This window comes from Periplaneta americana, chromosome 12 (genome assembly GCF_040183065.1).
Source record: "Periplaneta americana isolate PAMFEO1 chromosome 12, P.americana_PAMFEO1_priV1, whole genome shotgun sequence".
Classification (NCBI taxonomy): Eukaryota; Metazoa; Arthropoda; class Insecta; order Blattodea; family Blattidae; genus Periplaneta; species Periplaneta americana.
In genome coordinates this window covers 39713791-39731885 of record NC_091128.1, presented here as the reverse complement: position 1 = coordinate 39731885, position 18095 = coordinate 39713791, and the positions used below count along the sequence as shown (strand labels likewise).

Genomic DNA, 18095 nt, shown 5'->3' with positions numbered 1-18095 from the left:
ATATAAAATATATGAACCACAATCTCTTCTGTATGGTTTGTTGAGCAAGTTTCAGTGTTCTGCATCACTTAGAAGCATAACAATTATGACATTTAAATGGCTGCACCTTGTTCTTTCACACTTTTCTTCAGCACATTTCGTCATGTTCAATGTGTAAAGGCTCTTACAATTTCGATCCTAGAAACATGAAATTTTTACTGTATGTTCTATATATTGTGGCACCCGTCTGGAGCGTTCTGGAAAATTCTGGTGGCCTCGGGAGTGTGCGCGAGCATCCAGCACGGCGCAGAGCGAAGAGAGCAGGAGAAGCGAAACTCGGGCTTCAGTAGATGCTGCGGCACAGCACGGAGCAAGGGGAAAGGGCTGCGGTCCCAGCGCAGAGTGGAGAGAGAGAGCAGGAGAAAACATCTGCAAGCAGTTCTCTCCCGAAGATTCTGTAAGCCACGCGGATCGAAGTTTCGAGATGTTATGGTCTAGTAATAAAAGCGCGAGCAGTCTTCGGAGTTAGCTGCGAGAGAGCTAGTTAGTCTTGTCTTGGACAGCGGAGACGTATCCAGAGGATCTGAGTTCGAGGTGCAGTGAACTTGAGTGAGTCAGTAACTGTAGCAGCGTCCAGGCGAAGGCGACGCGAATCCGAAGTCTTGGGTTCGAAGTGCAATGAACTGTATCTGGAAGGCTTGGGGTTCGACGTACAGTGAACTTGAATGAGTGAGCTAGAAGAACTAGCCAAGGCGAATGAACTGTGAACTGAGAACTGACAGTTTTGTTCTGTATATAGTGCTTTGTGAACATTGGTTGAAATTAGGAGTACATTGTTGTTCTTCTCAATAATACACGTGAATTGCATTGTCGCTGGTGGAGTGCAATAATGACTACTGTGTTGTTGTGTTGAGTGGAATACACATTGTTGACGGGTGTGTGGTTAGAGGTAGAAATAAAAGTCACATTGTTGTATAAAAGTTACAATATTGGGGTTAACAAAAACAATAGTTTTTTTTAATGCACTATGAACATACTTCCAAAATTAGAAATTAAATACATTTAGTGAACACTAAAAATTTAAATTTTGAAGTTGTACACTGGTATAATAAAAAAAAAAGTCTCCATTTATAGATATAAATTTCAAATTCTGGATATTACTTCTCTTCTAATCACATCAGAAGTATCGTAAAAAAAAGTCAAGCATAAAAGATAAATTAAATTTTGTAAGAGGAGATAGATTTTGAAAATATGCCTACCTATTTTTTTTTTTTTTTTTTCACAAACTTGAATAACCGAGAAACCATTCATCTGATCATAATGAAGCTTATATGCAAAAATACCTAAAGGAAAGAGATAAAGTATACAAAATATCAAGTCTCTATCTTAAAAATTGTAGAAAATAGACAATTTGCCCACCACTCTCTTTAAATGAGGTCCAAACTAAGTTTGTCTTCATTTTAATAATTTAAACAGAATGTTTCTTTTGTACAGATCACAGTACTTAATTGTGTGAACTATAACTAATGAATTCAGTACCGCACATACCTCTCAGAAGCCAAGCTGTGTCTATTTTGATACAGCCTCAAAGATCATTATAGCACTTTCAAATTAATCCTAACATGCTATATGACTGTCATCCACTCACCTTACAAATATCATTTCTATACAATTCAAAGAAAAATTAATAAAATTCTAGACAGCTAATAAAAGAAAATAATATTAGTTACTTTGAAGTGACAAAGATATTTTCGTCCTAAAAATGGGCTAATTCTACACGAGACAGACAGCTCAGTAACTCATACAGTTAGAACTACCTGCATTTGATTAAGTTTCCAAGGTTCTTTTGTTATCTTTGCGTAGCTTACGTCATAAACAGACCTATTTGGACTGAAGTATAAAAAAACTGCAATACAAATGCAAGAATTCAAATTCAAATAGTACTTTGATACAAGTATTGCAATAAATGCAATACAAATGTTCAATTTTTATTTCAGTATCATAAGAATAAAAATTTATTGGTATGAAGTGAAGATTATGAAATTAACGAGGTGAAATGGGGTCACTATATGAGGCACAAATACATAGCTGCTCAACTTCTCTTTTAAATTCCAAAGCAAAATTCTGTTATCTGTTGTAATTATTAGCAAACTTACTAGTTCATATAAATGGTAGTGAAATCTTCAGTGTCTGAAACAATTGATAACACGACAACTAATCATATTCAAGAAGAATAACAGACAAATATTTGAGACAACTGATTAAAGTATATTTCTGACTAATACAGCATATTAATTTCATTTTTAAGGTGATAGTGGATTTTTTCTTACTTCCAAACCCTCAAAATCAACTCAGCCTCCTGTCGAGTACTGGGTCTTTCACAGGGATAACTTGGTGCAAACTACACTACCTCAGTCTAGTGCCAAGCTCTACCTCCATGGCCCCACGAACCTGGAGAAATCATTGTATACAGGGCGCACAATGAGCCACATCCAGCCCTCGAAAAGCTAACCAGCAATGTAATAATAAACTAAATTTGCTAGACATATTCCACTCCATCACTGTAAGCTTAATCTACTACAACTGGTAGTGTTGCTTGCTACAAATCAGTGAACAAAGGTACATTTCCCTACAGGAAAGTGGAACTCTGTCTCCCTCTCGCAGGGAGCGGGTGTCTCACGTATTGTGTTTGTTTCATGTTGTCGTAAGTGGTAGTCATGTGCCATGTTGACCATATGATCAAGAGTCCTATTGCTTTTGGATGCTTAGAGTTGCTTCACTATTGTCAATGAGGACAGAATAGATGTAATGACTCAAACCTTGTAAGTAAATTATGAGCTTCTTCTTCTTCTTTTGCAAAGATTGTAATATTAGGTTAGGTTAAGTTTTCTGCACAAATACGCGCAATGTCATGCAGTGTCATAAATATAACAGGAAATTTCCAAATGAAAGTACCTCAATGTCCCTCATACAGTTTACTTCAGAAACAAATTTTATTCAAAAAGGGCTTTTGGAAGTTTAACTAATAAAATTCTGGGTTGCACTTACTCTATTGCATTATTTCTCAGAAAGACAGTGTGTTACTGTAACTTCACTCTTAAATTAAAGATCAGTCAATTATTCTGGGGAAATTCTGCATAACTATAATTACTGGAATGAACTCTAAGCTATTATTTTTGCATGGTAACACTTTCAACTAGAATATTAAGGATGATTTACCATAGAGGCTACATACAGTCTGAGAAGATATGACGCCAATGGAATTAATGACAAAGTAACTAAAATCTAAGAAGAGAATCTGCTCCACAGCCATCTTCTCTGACAAGAAAAAAAAATGATGTGTTTTATTTAATGATGCTTGCAACTGCCGAGATTATATCAGCATCAATGGTATGCCAGAATTTTGTCCCGCAGGAGTTCTTTCACATGCCAGTAAATCTACTGACATGAGCCTGTCGCATTTCAGCACACTTAAATGCCATCGACCTGGCCAAGGATCGAACCCGTAACCTCGGGCATAGAAACCCAGCGCTATACCAACTGAGCCAACCAGGCCGATCTCTGACAAGAATCTCACAGGTTCTACTGTATCGCTGAATTAAGCGGTTATGAACAATTTATCTCCTTCATCATTGGATGTATGTGAAGCACCATTAGCCGAATGGCTGGAGTGTCAGCTTTCCATGCTGGTAACCTGGGTTCGAACCCCGTGTGTCCAACTGGAATTTGGGATAGACAAAGTCGGTGTTTGGTACTCGGTTTTTGCTGGGTACCTCCGTTTTCCCTACTAGCATTACACCATTATTACATTAATCATCATATAATGATGTTGTGTAGTTCGCACCATGAGCAATGCCCTCATGGCTGCTAAAAGAACAACAAGCTTCGGCAAGTCACTCACTATAGTCCCGACGCTGTTTCCGGCGTGACTCCGCCTCTTTGCTTACGTCTTAGAAAGTGAAGGCTCTATAAAGTCTAGGTAGGTAGTATCCTTCGCCATTTTTGTTCTTACGTTGTTGAGCTGCAATACGAGAAATCTATTTGCCACACCGTTAAACATTATCATGTTGTAGCTCCTATGATAATAAATCAAACGCAATGTAATTCAGCAAATAATTGAGTGGCAAATAACGTCTTCGTGTGCTTTCTGCGAACGCCAATGAAAGAGCTAAAATAGCAGGCAATTATATTAAGTATTTAAGTATAGAGCCTTAAGAAATTAATCAGTGAATCACAAGACGTACACATTTAAATGTAGCCAACCTGCAACGGGATGGCTGCCGGAAATTAGAGCGATGGGACTATAGATGGGTGAATGACACAAGACAAGTGTCTGCCATTAGTTAAAAAAAAAATAAATAAATAAGGAGTTTTATTCTGATGAAAGATATATCAACAGGTCACCATCATCTGCAGTGATACCTACAAGTCACAGATAGGCTATCACTAATGTGTAGGTAATCTTAATTATAAAATTGAATGTGGGTGTGTATGTGTGTATGTTCTCTACAAATCTACACACTTCGATCGATATGTGCCAAAGTTTGCACATTTAACCTTCATAACCAGGAGAAGTACATAGGCTACATTAAAATTGTGCAAATGGAAGTTAAATTAATTAAAAATATAAAAAATAAAAATAAATAGATCAAATATTCATGTATAATATTAAAATGCAAAATCTTCTAAAGTCAATTGTTCTTTATTATTGTCTGTCATATTCAACATCGACTTTCATGAGGCCATGGAAAAAGCAAGAAAATATAAAATAACATTGTAGATATATCATGAAGGCCAAAAACTAGACAATTCATGCAATAAGTATCTTTATGCAGTCCAGAACCGTATTATGTGCTTCTCGAGATAGTTGTAGATAGTGAGCAGACTGTGTTTAATCAAACTAAATTTTTTAATTCTTTGAAATCACAAGGATTGCCAACACACAATTTAATACTTAATACTGAATCACCAGTAGTACTACTGCGAAATATTGACCCACAAAAATTATGCAATGGAACAGGAATTGATGTGAAAAAACTCATGCCAAACGTAACATAAGTGACAGTATTAACTGGCAAAACGAACGGAGAAGATGTTTTATCCCACATATTCCTATGATAGCCAGTAACATGCCATTCGATTTTAAGCAACTGCCATTTCAGTGTGACTAGCAATCGTAATAACTGTAGTAAAATAAAGTTCAAGGATAGTTGCTCAAAGTTGCAGACATCCACTTAAAAACCCCGTGTTTTTCACATTGTCAGTAATTGCATAACTTGCTTTCGAGTGAGCACACCTAAATATATATATATATATATATACATATATCTACACACACACACATTTATACAAAAGAGGGGAAAATGAATTGTATGCATAGGCCTGTCAATGATACTTTTGTCAAGTTCCTATGTAGTATGTGAATATAAGTAAACCTACTGAAAATAAGACTATATTAATTCTAAAGTATGTAGCTTTCAAAATATTATTGCCCATAACCAATAATGTGTTATTGCGAAATTCTATCTGTGTAATCATGTTGCCAGTGTAGTAAGAACAGTCACTGTCACTGTCAATGATACTTTTGTCAAGTTCCTATGTAGTATATGAATATAAGTAAACCTACTGAAAATAAGACTATATTAATTCTAAAGTATGTAGCTTTCAAAATATTATTGCCCATGACCAATAATGTGTTATTGCGAAATTCTATCTGTGTAATCATGTTGCCAGTGTAGTAAGAACAGTCACTTTATTTCTATAACATATGTCTTTCACAATATTATTATTTATGTTGACTTCTTGCAAAATTATACTCTATCTGCATTCTGTATATAAAATAAAAAGTAATATATTTAATATATTCTGAATTTGTTAGATATAATATCTCAAGTCATATTTAAAAACCCCGGGTATGATATAAGCAGGCGTGCAGCTGTCAAGGGGTAAAAAATCTTCCAATATAAACTGAATTATATACGTATATATTGATTTTTTGATACGACCGATAAACAGATAAATTTCCGCTCACGATGATACCCAAACGGACTCATACTGGAAACAAGGGAATTCTCTAATTACCGTCAGCTCTCTGAAGTTCAAGTGAAATCACACACACATGAAATTATGTGCAGTACAGCTTCAGATCAATGTACAGATCTTATAATTATTTTGGCTCTGCCTCTGTACAACGTCACATGTGTGGTGGGGAGGAAAGGACACGGCAGAAAAATTAATGATATTTAATACACTGACAGCCACAACTACGATAAGGCACTTGAAATTTAGTGGTAACTGACTGGGAGAGATAAAATGTAAGATCTGTAGAACATTCAGACAACACTAAGTAGGCATATAGAGATCGAAGGGTGTGTTTTTGTTTTGCTGAACTTCAAGACAATGTTAACTCATTTAAAGATTGTGTGACTGTAACCTGTATATATTTTCGTTGGGTTTTACTTTGTTTATAGTTTGATTTTTCTATTATTTTATTTGTATTTCTTGCGGTGTGAAAGAGAAGGCCTAATGGCCTTGACTACAACTGAATAACATAAATGAATAAACAAAACAAATAAATATATAAATTTAAAAAATAGTTGAATGTGAGGCACACGATGAAATGTTTTCTTCTCAGTGCCTGATCTACAACTGTTTTAATTTAGTTAACCCTGGTAGGCATTTGGCTAAGGAGTTCATTAATTCATGTAAGTGAAGTTAAGTAAAGACGAAGAAAGCTTAATAAAGACAATTTGTTTTTGTTGTCTATAGTTGGGTTTCCGAGATTTCCGAAAATTTAACAACCAGTTCAATTAAAAATAGAAGCAGAAAGGAAAATCTGGGCAACGCCGTTTTCAGCTAGTGTGAAATAAAAAGAAGTAATCTTCTTAAAAAACAGCAGTGGCTCACTAATCAACTAGTTCAGTGAGTTGGAGAACAATATTCACGGAGCCCATGTGTGCTTCCCACTCTTGTACTCTGCAGTGGTGATATTGGACTTGTCTGATTCATCTTGGGATGTCCTTTTCTCTTGCTCCATTTCGTCTCCACGTTTGCATTTGATTTTCAAGGCATTTTGAAAGATCACAAATTTTCCCAAAATACGAGGGGGATCCAGGAAATAACGACCGTTTTGTTGTAATAATTTTAAAAAAAAATATGTATTTGAAAAAACAAAGTCTGTTACATAACTGAAGCTTCCTTTACTTCTCTACATAATCACCACCTACATTTAAATATTTGTCGTATCTGTTCACTAGCTTTAGAATTCCCGTGTTATACTCCTTCGCCACCAGTTCATTAAGCCAGGTGTTCACTGTCTCCTTCAACTCTTCATCACTTCCAAAACGCGTACCACCCAGAAAGTCTTTCAGCTTAGTGGAAAGGTGAAAATCGCTAGGAGCAAGGTCTGGACTATAGGGCGGATGATCAAAGATTTCCCAACCGAATTGATCCAGCAATTCTCGAGTTGAAGCAGCAGTGTGTGGGCGGGCACAGATTTTGTGGTAGCCAAGATGTTGCGACACAATTTCACCAAGCAAAGAACGAGAAATGTCAGGGAAGGCAATATGCAATTCATCGAGTGATGTGCGCCTGTCTTGCAAGATTCTGTCGTTCACTTTAGTCTTCAGGTCTTCTGTGATGAGTGATGGGCGTCCGGGTCGAGTTTCATCGTGGACATTTGTTCGCCCATTGTTGAACATTTCGCACCATTTTCTCACATTTCTTTCATTCATTACAGTATCACCATACACTTCTTTCAATTGCCGGTAAATTTCTGCAGGTTTCAAATGTCGGGCATTCAAAAATCGAATCACACTGCTCACCTCACAGTCGGCGGGATTATCAATCACGTCGTTCATTTTGAAGTAACACAAAATGCACAATGGCGACTTGTTGCAACCAGTACTCATAACGTTATGAGAACACATGTTAAGGAAGCCAGTTGACCTTCAAACAAGGAAGGGGAGTCAGCTGCGCGGCGGGTATGCGCGAACGGTCGTTATTTCCTGGATCCCCCTCGTACTTACTTACTAATGGTACTTCATTTTGTCGATCTCGTCACGATCGATCAAATGACACTTCAAACATCCAGATCTCACCAGTTATGCTGCCACAACTCGGTTTTTAGGCATGTTTCGCACTACCTGTCTTGCCAGCCTTGAGGTCTAACCAGTTTCGTGCAGATCTTTATGATTATATGGCTCGTTTGTCTACACCAGTGGTTCTCAACAGGTGTGCCACGGACCACTAATGTGCCACGAGATTAGCTAGGTGTGCAGCGAAACTTCTGAGACTTAGTGATACTGTTAGTAAAAGTAATTAAAATAATTTCATTCAATATTTATTTAAAAAAAAAAGAACCAGAGAATAATATTCAAACATTTAAACTGATTTTACATGGAATTTATTGGCTTTCGTCTTACAACAAAAGTAAATATAGTCCGACCATCGGTTCTGTGCCCCCGTAAGATATGCGAACTGAACCCTAATTCCTTTTCAGCCTCGGCAATTCATTTCTCTCCCTGTATTCCTATTTCTCTCTTTTCTATCCCTCTCTCTTTCTCTCCCCCACTACTAAGCAATTTTGAGCCTTCTTGCGGGACAGTTTATTTGCACTTGCAGTCCAGTGTTGTCAACTCAACATGAATACTGTAGCACGGAGTGGTGAAAGAAATATTATTAAGCAAGTAAGAGCATTTTGCATAAGTCAATCAGCGTCATTAGACCTACTTAAATTAAATTATGAATAAGTAATAATTAACCTTACAGTATTATAGGCAATATTCAAGAGACATGACACTGTTTGATGGAAGTTTGGCAACATCGCTATTCGGCAAGGTTCATGGCCTGCTGTTTGACGTAGTGGGAGAGAAACGGGTGGAATGGGGTGAGTAGAGGCGTTAACTTTTCCAAGACCGAATACAGCGCTGAAGGGGCATAGATCCGATGGTACGACAATAGTTTATTAATGAGTAACTTGAGCTTGCCGCTTACACAAAATTTCAATTCATGCTGGAATTGAAGAGAACACACATGGATTTCATGTTCAACTGACAGAAGTCTCTCTCGCTTTTTGTTTTTTGTCTGTTAGTGTCTTAAGCCCAGCTCATTTTGTTCCAAGATGCTGGATATGGAATTATACACACCTGCTCCAATTGATGTTGAAGGTAATTCAGTACATGAAAGAAGTTTTTCAATAATCAAATCCTCATCAACAAATCTGATGTAACTCAGTAATTTACATCGGAAATGAAATATCAGACAAACACGGAATACTAAGCAGATGGACGAAATAGACCTATGTAGAAGAGTTATATGAGACAAGGAATCGTCCAGATGACTTAGCTATAGAGGCGAAGAAGCCGTATCAAAAGACGAAAAAGGATTTTCTATTTTAAGAGAAGAAGCTGAACTAGCACTTAAGGAAAAGAAGAATGGGAAAACAACAGGAGTTGATGGAATTCCCATTGAATTAGTGAAATGCTTGGGTGAAGACAAGAAGGAAATTCTATCATTATGCAACAAAATATATGAGAAAGGCGAATGGCCTGAAGATTTTACGGACACAATGTTAATTCCAATACCGAAGAAAAATAGTGCCAAGAAATGTAAGGAATTCAGGACTATCAGTCTAATACCGCACTCGGCGAAGATTCTCTTGCGAATAGTGAATCGACGTTTATATTCTAAAATGAAAGAACAGTTGAAAAAAGAGCAGTTTAGCTTCAGGAAGGGAAAAGGTACGCCTGTACTGCTTTCATGACATACTTGGAATTGGTTCATTCGCCTTCCTTTGATAATGCTATTGTGAAGATTTACCAAAAATGCCAGTAGACTAATTATATGATCTAAGTTTTCAAGCTAAGACTATCATTAATATTATTTAGGTTAGGTTAGGTTAGTTTAGCTTACCTTACCTTTGCTTAGAAGACGTCAAGCTCTCTATCCCGGTGGTCAGTGGTGCACCCATGGGGGAAGGGTGGTCTAAGGAGGTTCAAGTCCCCCCCCCCCCAAGAACCGGATTTTTATTTTGTATTTTCAGTAATATGGAAAGAATTTTTTCACTCACAAGCAAAGTTTCCTTAGTGATATTATTTTATAATTTAGCAGCCACCCTTAACGAACTTATTGGTAGTTAATGTACCAGTATTACAGCATAATTTAATGCTCTATGTCACTATACTATCACTTGCAGTAACAAACTGCATGATAATAGGCCTACATGGGAAAAGTACGTCATTTACACTAATGCAAAATTCTGTAACACATCCCATAAAATACTTTACTCACATAAATATAATTTAAAATTGGTACTTTTTTTCTGAAGTGATTAAAACTGCTCAATATCTCGTGAAATAAAATAACATTTAAAACATTCATGAAATACAAACAGAATGTAATGTATTTACATGAAACACAACGTATTGCATTCTTCATAACAAATGCAATAACAATGACAAGAATTCTAACGTATATCTATTATCTATAATTATAACAGATATTCAATAATAGACAATTACCTCCAACCTTTACAGGTCATGACGGTTCATCAGGTAAACAAACTTTTACAGAAACTTTCACCGTTCTCTATAAACACATCACTTCGTTTCTCTTCCCGTTCATTTGTAGTCACTAATCACAGATAACACACATTTGTATTTCAACTTGAATAATCAGAAAGGAGATGTTGGTGAGGTCATTGTATCATTCCATGGACGTAGTTCGTATCAACATCGCATGAGGCGCAGTTGGGCGTAATGTTGATGTGTTAAAATGCTAGATTTGAAAGCGGGAATTTGAATCTTGAGAACAGTCATTCTTGTGTCCACAGTATTCTTTTAATGCAGGTGTAATCACATTTACATTATTTATTACATAACATAAGCCTAAATAGAATCCGCCACGTTGGCCTAGTGGCTAGAACGCTCGACTTATTCTGTGAACCCGGGTTGACCGCCGACGTACCCCCGATTTATAACTTATGTTGCAAGTCCGTGGTCAAGAAAACACAGGGGTTTTCTCCGGATGCTTCGGTTCCCCTGTGACATCCCAACAATTCTGCACCTTCGAGAATTAAAGTAAATAGAAAGGGAGTTCGATACTACTCTAACGGACGAACGTGGCACCAAAATGACAGCGTTGTCCGATCAACTGTTATAGGCCAAGACATTACGCAGTGTATAATTTCAAAGGAAAAATTGTTCCGGGACCTGAGTGCGCCAACGCTCTACCGACTAAGAAACTTATCACACCCCGGTTCAATCATTTCTTTTATCTCCACATACCTGAAGTGGGTTGACAACACTTAAATATGTGGTTTTCTGTTAACGAACAGTAACGTGAAATTTACAAATCTGGCTTTCAGGCATAGCTCCCTGTAAAGCTTACTTGAACAATAACAAGGGAAAATTTGTTTACATATTTTCTCCTCGTAAAATATAGCTGCTACTACCGGTACTTCAACTACTACTACTACTACTACTACTACTACTACTACTACTACTACTGCTGCTGCTGCTGCTGCTGCTGCGCTGCTGCTGCTGGTACTACAAACTGCTGCTAATAAACAAAACTAAATACTTAACTGGAAACATCGTTTGAAGCAAAGCCATGGTTTGTCTTGCAGTATGGCTGGTTGCTCCATCTTGTTGGAACCAAATCTCATTCACATTTTCCACAGTCAACAATGGTCAAACGATGTTTGCAGCTCATGTGATGTCTCGGAATGAAATATTAACTGGCCTCTGAGATAGTCAGATCTCACAGTTCTTGAATATTTCCTCTGTGGGTTTCTCAATGTTAAGGTGTACCAGAATAAACCCTAACCCAAGAACGGCTGCTGCTCTCAAAGAAAACATTCGTACAGAAATTCGCAATCTCTCGCAAGAAACTTTGGAGAAAGTTATGGTAGATGTGGTGACTAAAATTCGTCACTGTCAGGACATGAATGGTGGTCATATGCAGTGGCGTGCGGTGCTATTTCTCGAAGGGGAGCAGGTCAGAAACAACACTAATAATAATTATAATAATAATAATAATAATAATAATAATAATAATAATAATAATAATAATCTGTATTACGATTTAGCAACATTACCAATTCCTTTTATTTTACTTCATTTACAACTTAATCAGAAAAAGAATATGTTAATATAAAACAAGTTAATGATATTATATTGATATTATTATTAGTTCTAAATATATAATACCGTTAACTAAAAATAAATAAACCTAAATTAAACCTACAATTTACCGCTTGACGAGCACATAGTTAACCATTTCACAGATTATAGTAACTACTTTGAAAATGTCTTGTAAAAGATTTTATTTTAGTTCTAAGTTCTGTAAGGAGAGGAGTAGGTTTGCCATTTAAAATAACTGCGCTTTTCTCAGCAAAATTGATCGAACTAAACGCTCTCGACTTCAGCTGATCGATAACACATCACTCGCTGTCTTGGTTCGCATCAACGAGTTAGAAATCTCTTTCTAACTCGTTGGTTCGCATCAGGGCGCTCCGCTCGGTCTCGTTGGAGTTGGAACAGGCAGGAATCATCTGTTCCATTGCCATTATTTCATCAGATTTAACTCAGGCCGCGAATGCGTAAATCGTACGGATTTTTTAAGAACTATTGTATAATTTCACACACAATATTATGTCATACGAAAAACTCTTTAAACTTCATTGTTTTCCGAATTATCACTATATAAATAAACTAGCTTGATGAAATAGTATATTCCACACTTCTCAATACTCTGCCAGGGAAGAGGTAACTCTACAGCTTCCAGCGATACTCGGGTAAGTTCGTGTCCGCTCGAGCCTGCTTCGGAGAAAACATTGCTTGAGACTCTCACTCACATCATCAAGCACAGCAGACGAGAAGGGCTCGAGTCGTTTTCACTTCATGCAATAAGCCTGCTAACGATAGCTGTTTTCGCTTTTTGAAAACATGCAAGTAACCTATCCTTTAGAATGAAGTATATCTCACAATCTCAGTTAAGGGGGCAGGCAGGAAGGGAACAGCCTGTTCCCTCTGTTCCATGGAGGAACCGCCACTGGTCATATGCCCAATATTATTTTTCATTAATAATCTCCAATCTATTGGCTTTCAATGAACATGTCTATTTTGTAGTACCTCTCCGGTTATTTAGTAATAAATAAAAGAAAAGGGTTCACTTGTTTTGATTCACCTTGTACAATTTTATGTACTGTACCTAATTGAATATATATATATATATATATATATATATATATATATATATATATATATTCAATTAGGTACAGTATGTATATATATATATATATATATATATATATATATATAATTATTTCTAATGGTCACCGTCTACATATCTACATGTACTATATTGGTACAGAAATAGCTCATTAAGAGCTATTTTAAAATAAATAAATAATGCATAACAATATAGTAAACTGTCAAATTATTGTTTATCGTCGTCGTCTTCCTAACAAGTATTAGGCCGAGTGGTCTGTTACGGTCTCAAACTAGAATTTTCAGTCCATCTCTTCTTCGGACGACCTAGAGACCTTTTGCCATGTTGATGGTAATGAATCAGTGCTTTTGGAATTTTGCATCGATCTATTCATGCGAGATAACTCTTCCACCGAAGTTGATATTTGCTGATGAACTCCATAATGGGTTCTATTTGAAGTTCTTGTATTATGTCCTCATTTTTTTATTATCCCAGCGAGTATATCCAGCTGTTGCTCTCATGAACCATTGTTTATTATTACGACACTAAATTAATAAGTATACAATACGATTTATAAAACCAATACAACTAGATTGCATTACGTTAATAATGTTTCATACGAAAGCCTGCCTGCTGGTGTTAAGGAAATAAAGTACATATAATTATAATTCATAATTATTATATTATTTTTGTTGAAACTCTTGATATTCATGTATTAAGTTTGTGACGAACAAAGTGACAGCAAAAACGGACAGGAGTAAAGAAAATTAGGTCCACTATTCAGCCCCAAAAAAGTAATAGTACGAGTAATTTATAGTATAAGAGAGTAAAATTATTTTTTTATGCGCAAGTATAAACTTGAGCGCCCGAGGCGAAGCCGGGGGTGATAATGTCAACGAGCGCGTAAAATATATTTACTTTTGTGTGCTATACAATATTTTATCCATTACTGGTATCTAAATTGTATTATTGGTATTTAAATTCAATTTTAAAATTGTACTGTACTCCTGTTCTTTATAATAATTATATTGTTTGTGATGAAGTTATAAATGAATTAATGTATGTACTTTATGATTGCTTATATGTTGCTGACAATTAAAAAAATTAATTCACTGTTGTGAGTTAAAAACTTTTCATTCAGTGCTGTCAATAATGTCATTGTTTAGGTTGCTAAGGACGATGAAATAAAGACCAGATATCAGTCATGGATAAAAAAAAAGTCTATTCTGTTGAGTGCTACTAATCAAACCACATAATCTTACTTCCAAATGTATTAGAATTATTAAATTTGAATAAATAATAATAATAATAATCCAAAGATATTATTATTATTACTATTATTATTATTATTATTATTATTATTATTATTATTATTATTATTATCTGATATTGCATCTTTATTAAATCAGGCATTAAATCTGAAAAGATGCTGTTTACAATATTATGCATTTTTTTAAGCCTATGTTGTTTTTCCTTAAGTTCTTCGGTCAAGCTTTTTTAAGTTTGATATTACGATTGCATTCTCTGTCACAATTTCTTTTACAAGCAAGTGTTTTCTTTTCAAACTTCTAATCTGTTGATTCTTATTCTGTAAAGATGCATCTACAAGGTTCAACTTTTCTTTCAACTTCAAGCATTCAAGTAATGAATGCATGCTAGAGTGAACGAAATGCATTCAATTGTGCATGCTTTTATCACTAAAAATGAGAGCGCATGCAGCAATTGAAATCTATCCATCGCCGATGGGTATCTTGTATGTCTTTCGTTCTACAGTAGCATGTCATGGATAAATATATAATAGAATGCGAAACTTACCAAGTTTCCCGTAACACATGCTAGGAGCGCTAATGTAGAAACTGATCTTGCTGCCATCTGTTGGACGGAGGCGAACTTATTACATCTAGCAGTGCACTAGGTAGCGAAAACAGAAACTAATTATTCCATGCATTTAGCAGCGCGCCTGGTGACGAAAAATGTTAAAATCTGCAGAAAATATTACTTCCCTCCCATATTATGGAATATGGTGCAGCATGTTGGGATCCTTACAGATTATAACATATTAAGACACTGGAAAAGATTCAAAAACGGGCTCTTAAGTGTTGTCGGAAAAATTCACCATTAAAATGGGACACACTCACGGACAGGAGAACGCGAATTCGATTATGCGCACTGTTCAAAACATACAGAGGTGAGCCTGCCTGGAGAGAAATAAAAAATAGGTTGCAGCCGCCAAATTACTCTTCAAGGAACGACCACTTATATAAATTGAGGGAAAGAAGGCAGAGGACGGACACTGGAAAGTTTTCTTTTCTCAATCGTACTATCAGGGACTGGAATGCTTTACCTGCAGACTTACTAAAGGCTTTACCAACAACCAAAAATGCATTTAAAAATAGGCTTAAGGACCTTACTAATAGACGGTAATTATACACAGTACTTAAAGGGTGTAAATGATATGTTGTTATTGAAGTGTTGTATCAGTGAAGAATTATGTTGTGTCAGTGAAGTGTGTTGTATCAGTGAAGAAGTATGTCGTGTTAGTGAAGTGTGCTGTGCAAGTGAAACGTGTTCCTGTCAGTGAAGCTTTATAGGTTATAGTGGCAGTGCAAAGTATTTGAACAGTGAAATGTTTTTGAAGTGTTAGTGAAATTAGGATAGAATAAGTGAAATGTGTCGTAGTTCCAGTGCAGTGAGTGAGTTGACAGCGAAATGAGTATAATGTTGAAAGGTGCTTGTGCAGATATGAACATATACTCGTGGGTTTTAGTTCGATCTTAGTTTTAAGATACAAATTAGAATATTTCAAATGTTATTTTAAGTGATCGTTTCATTTAATTTAGTATATTCTCTGTTGTTGTTGTTATTATTATTATTATTATTATTATTATTATTATTATTATTATTATTATTAGTATTAATTATTAGTATTATCATTAATTGTATTTTTAATTAATAATTTTATTATTGTCATTATTGAGTGTAATTAGTTACCACTGCCACCGGGTATATACCCATTGCAGTGTGAATAAATACATACATACATATTTTGTAAACGGCAAGGGTCCAAGAGACCTGGTACTTTTAACAAAAAAAAATCCCTCCCATCCTCATCGATATTCTCAACTAACCCAATTGAAAATAAAACACATTTTTATTTCTCATATCATCTTCCACTGAAAATGCTTACCGGAGGCAATAGGAAGATAAAAGATTAGATCTATTTTACACTACCCAATTAAAATATAACCAAACAGAGACAGAAAAGAAAGCAAAAGGTTAAATAATTGGGATTGTATTCTTTGAGTATTTAGTGTACAGCGCAATGGAAAAATCTGCAAAAACTACTTAGATAGTTCAATTTATTATATTACTATTAATTTACAATACATTCAACAACACTATTTTACAACGTCCATAAACATCACTGTTTAACATACAGTGCTTATACACACACCTAGTATCACTTTAAGTCCACTCATTAGCAAGTTTCTGGCAGCCATCTTGTTTTCTCGAGCATCGAGTGTTCGTCTCGAATGAACGGATAAATAGAGAACTCATGTGTTTTTTTTTTTTTTTTTTTTTTTTTTTTTTTTTTTTTTTTTTTTTTTTTGGAAGTGCGCAGTGGGTGATTAAGTACCAGGTCCTTTACTTAGGACCCATACCTTATAAAGAATCTGAAGGGTGGCATATGGTTAGTTGGATAATGATTATTGTTGCTTAACTAATGTCTACTAGCAGCAGACAAGTCAGATGGACAGTGTTGGTTTGATATTAAGGTGTAAGGAAAATGTTTGAGAAAATCAATGGATTGGATGAGTAAGTAGTGAGGGTAAGAAATTTTGACGGATCAGCTTGATATAGTCTGTGAATTTCATTATACCTAGGCCCGATTGTATTAACCATTTAATCTTAGATCAGAAGTTAAATTGATCCTCGTTCTAGCTGAACTTCGAATTTTGTGTTGTATAAAGTCTAATCTGAGATTAATTTGTCATAAACTAAAGTCAACTTTGACTGAAGAAATTTCTCCGATTAAGTTGGATGATCCAAGTTCAGTTACGTCTTTTTCTGTTTGAAATATACGAGTGGCAGATTGTGCAAATAGAATAACATTATTATTAATATTAATAGATATGGTAGGTACATATACTTCTTTTTTTCAATTTCTTGCCTTAATACATAATACATAAACATTCTTATATTTTATAAGGCTATATCGTGTTCGTGTTCAGCAGTATCAAATAATATAACCTATAATTATATTATGTTCATAACAATCATTAATTAATTATTAATGGATATGATATGCACATTCATAAATTTTCAATTAACTGTATTACTAAATGAAAATGGTCGTCTTATAAAGGTTAATTATGTGTAGCAGTATCAAACACCATAACATGATAACAACATAACCTATAACCTATAATTATGTCAATTATTATTATTATTGATATGGTAGGAAAATGTTTTATATATATTCAATTCCACGTATTACTAATCGAAAATTGTTATTTTATAAGGCTTTATCATGTTCAGCAATATAAACATAACACAATAACAACATAATCTATAATTAGGTCTATATTATGTTCACAACCATTATTATTAATAAATATGATACGTAAATTTATACATATTCAATTTCATGTATTATTGAACGAAAATTGGCGTTTTATAAGACTTTATCATGTTCAGCAATATAAACATGAGTTAACACGGTAACAACATAACCTATAATTGTCAGTTATTATTATTATGGTATATATATATATAATATTCCACGTATTACTAATCGAAAATTATTTTCTAAGGCTTTATCATGTTCAGCAATATAAACACGAGTTAACACTATAACAACATAACCTATAATTAGGCCTATAAATTTGTGCATATTCAATTTC

The 18095-nt window shown here is 35.1% G+C and overlaps 1 protein-coding gene across 2 annotated transcripts in view; it reads right to left on the bottom strand.

Moving 5' to 3' along the window:
- The window catches only part of LOC138710322 (uncharacterized), a 121379-nt gene extending 110744 nt beyond the window's left edge, over positions 1-10635 (bottom strand). Inside the window, exon 1 of one of the 2 annotated variants that reach the window (XM_069841130.1) lies at positions 10500-10635. In XM_069841130.1, the coding sequence (XP_069697231.1) occupies positions 10500-10519 (20 nt within the window). In that variant the 5' untranslated portion in view covers positions 10520-10635. The remainder of the gene's footprint in view (positions 1-10499) is intronic. The other variant, XM_069841131.1, reaches the window with a different exon arrangement.
- Between the last annotated feature and the right edge of the window lie 7460 nt (positions 10636-18095).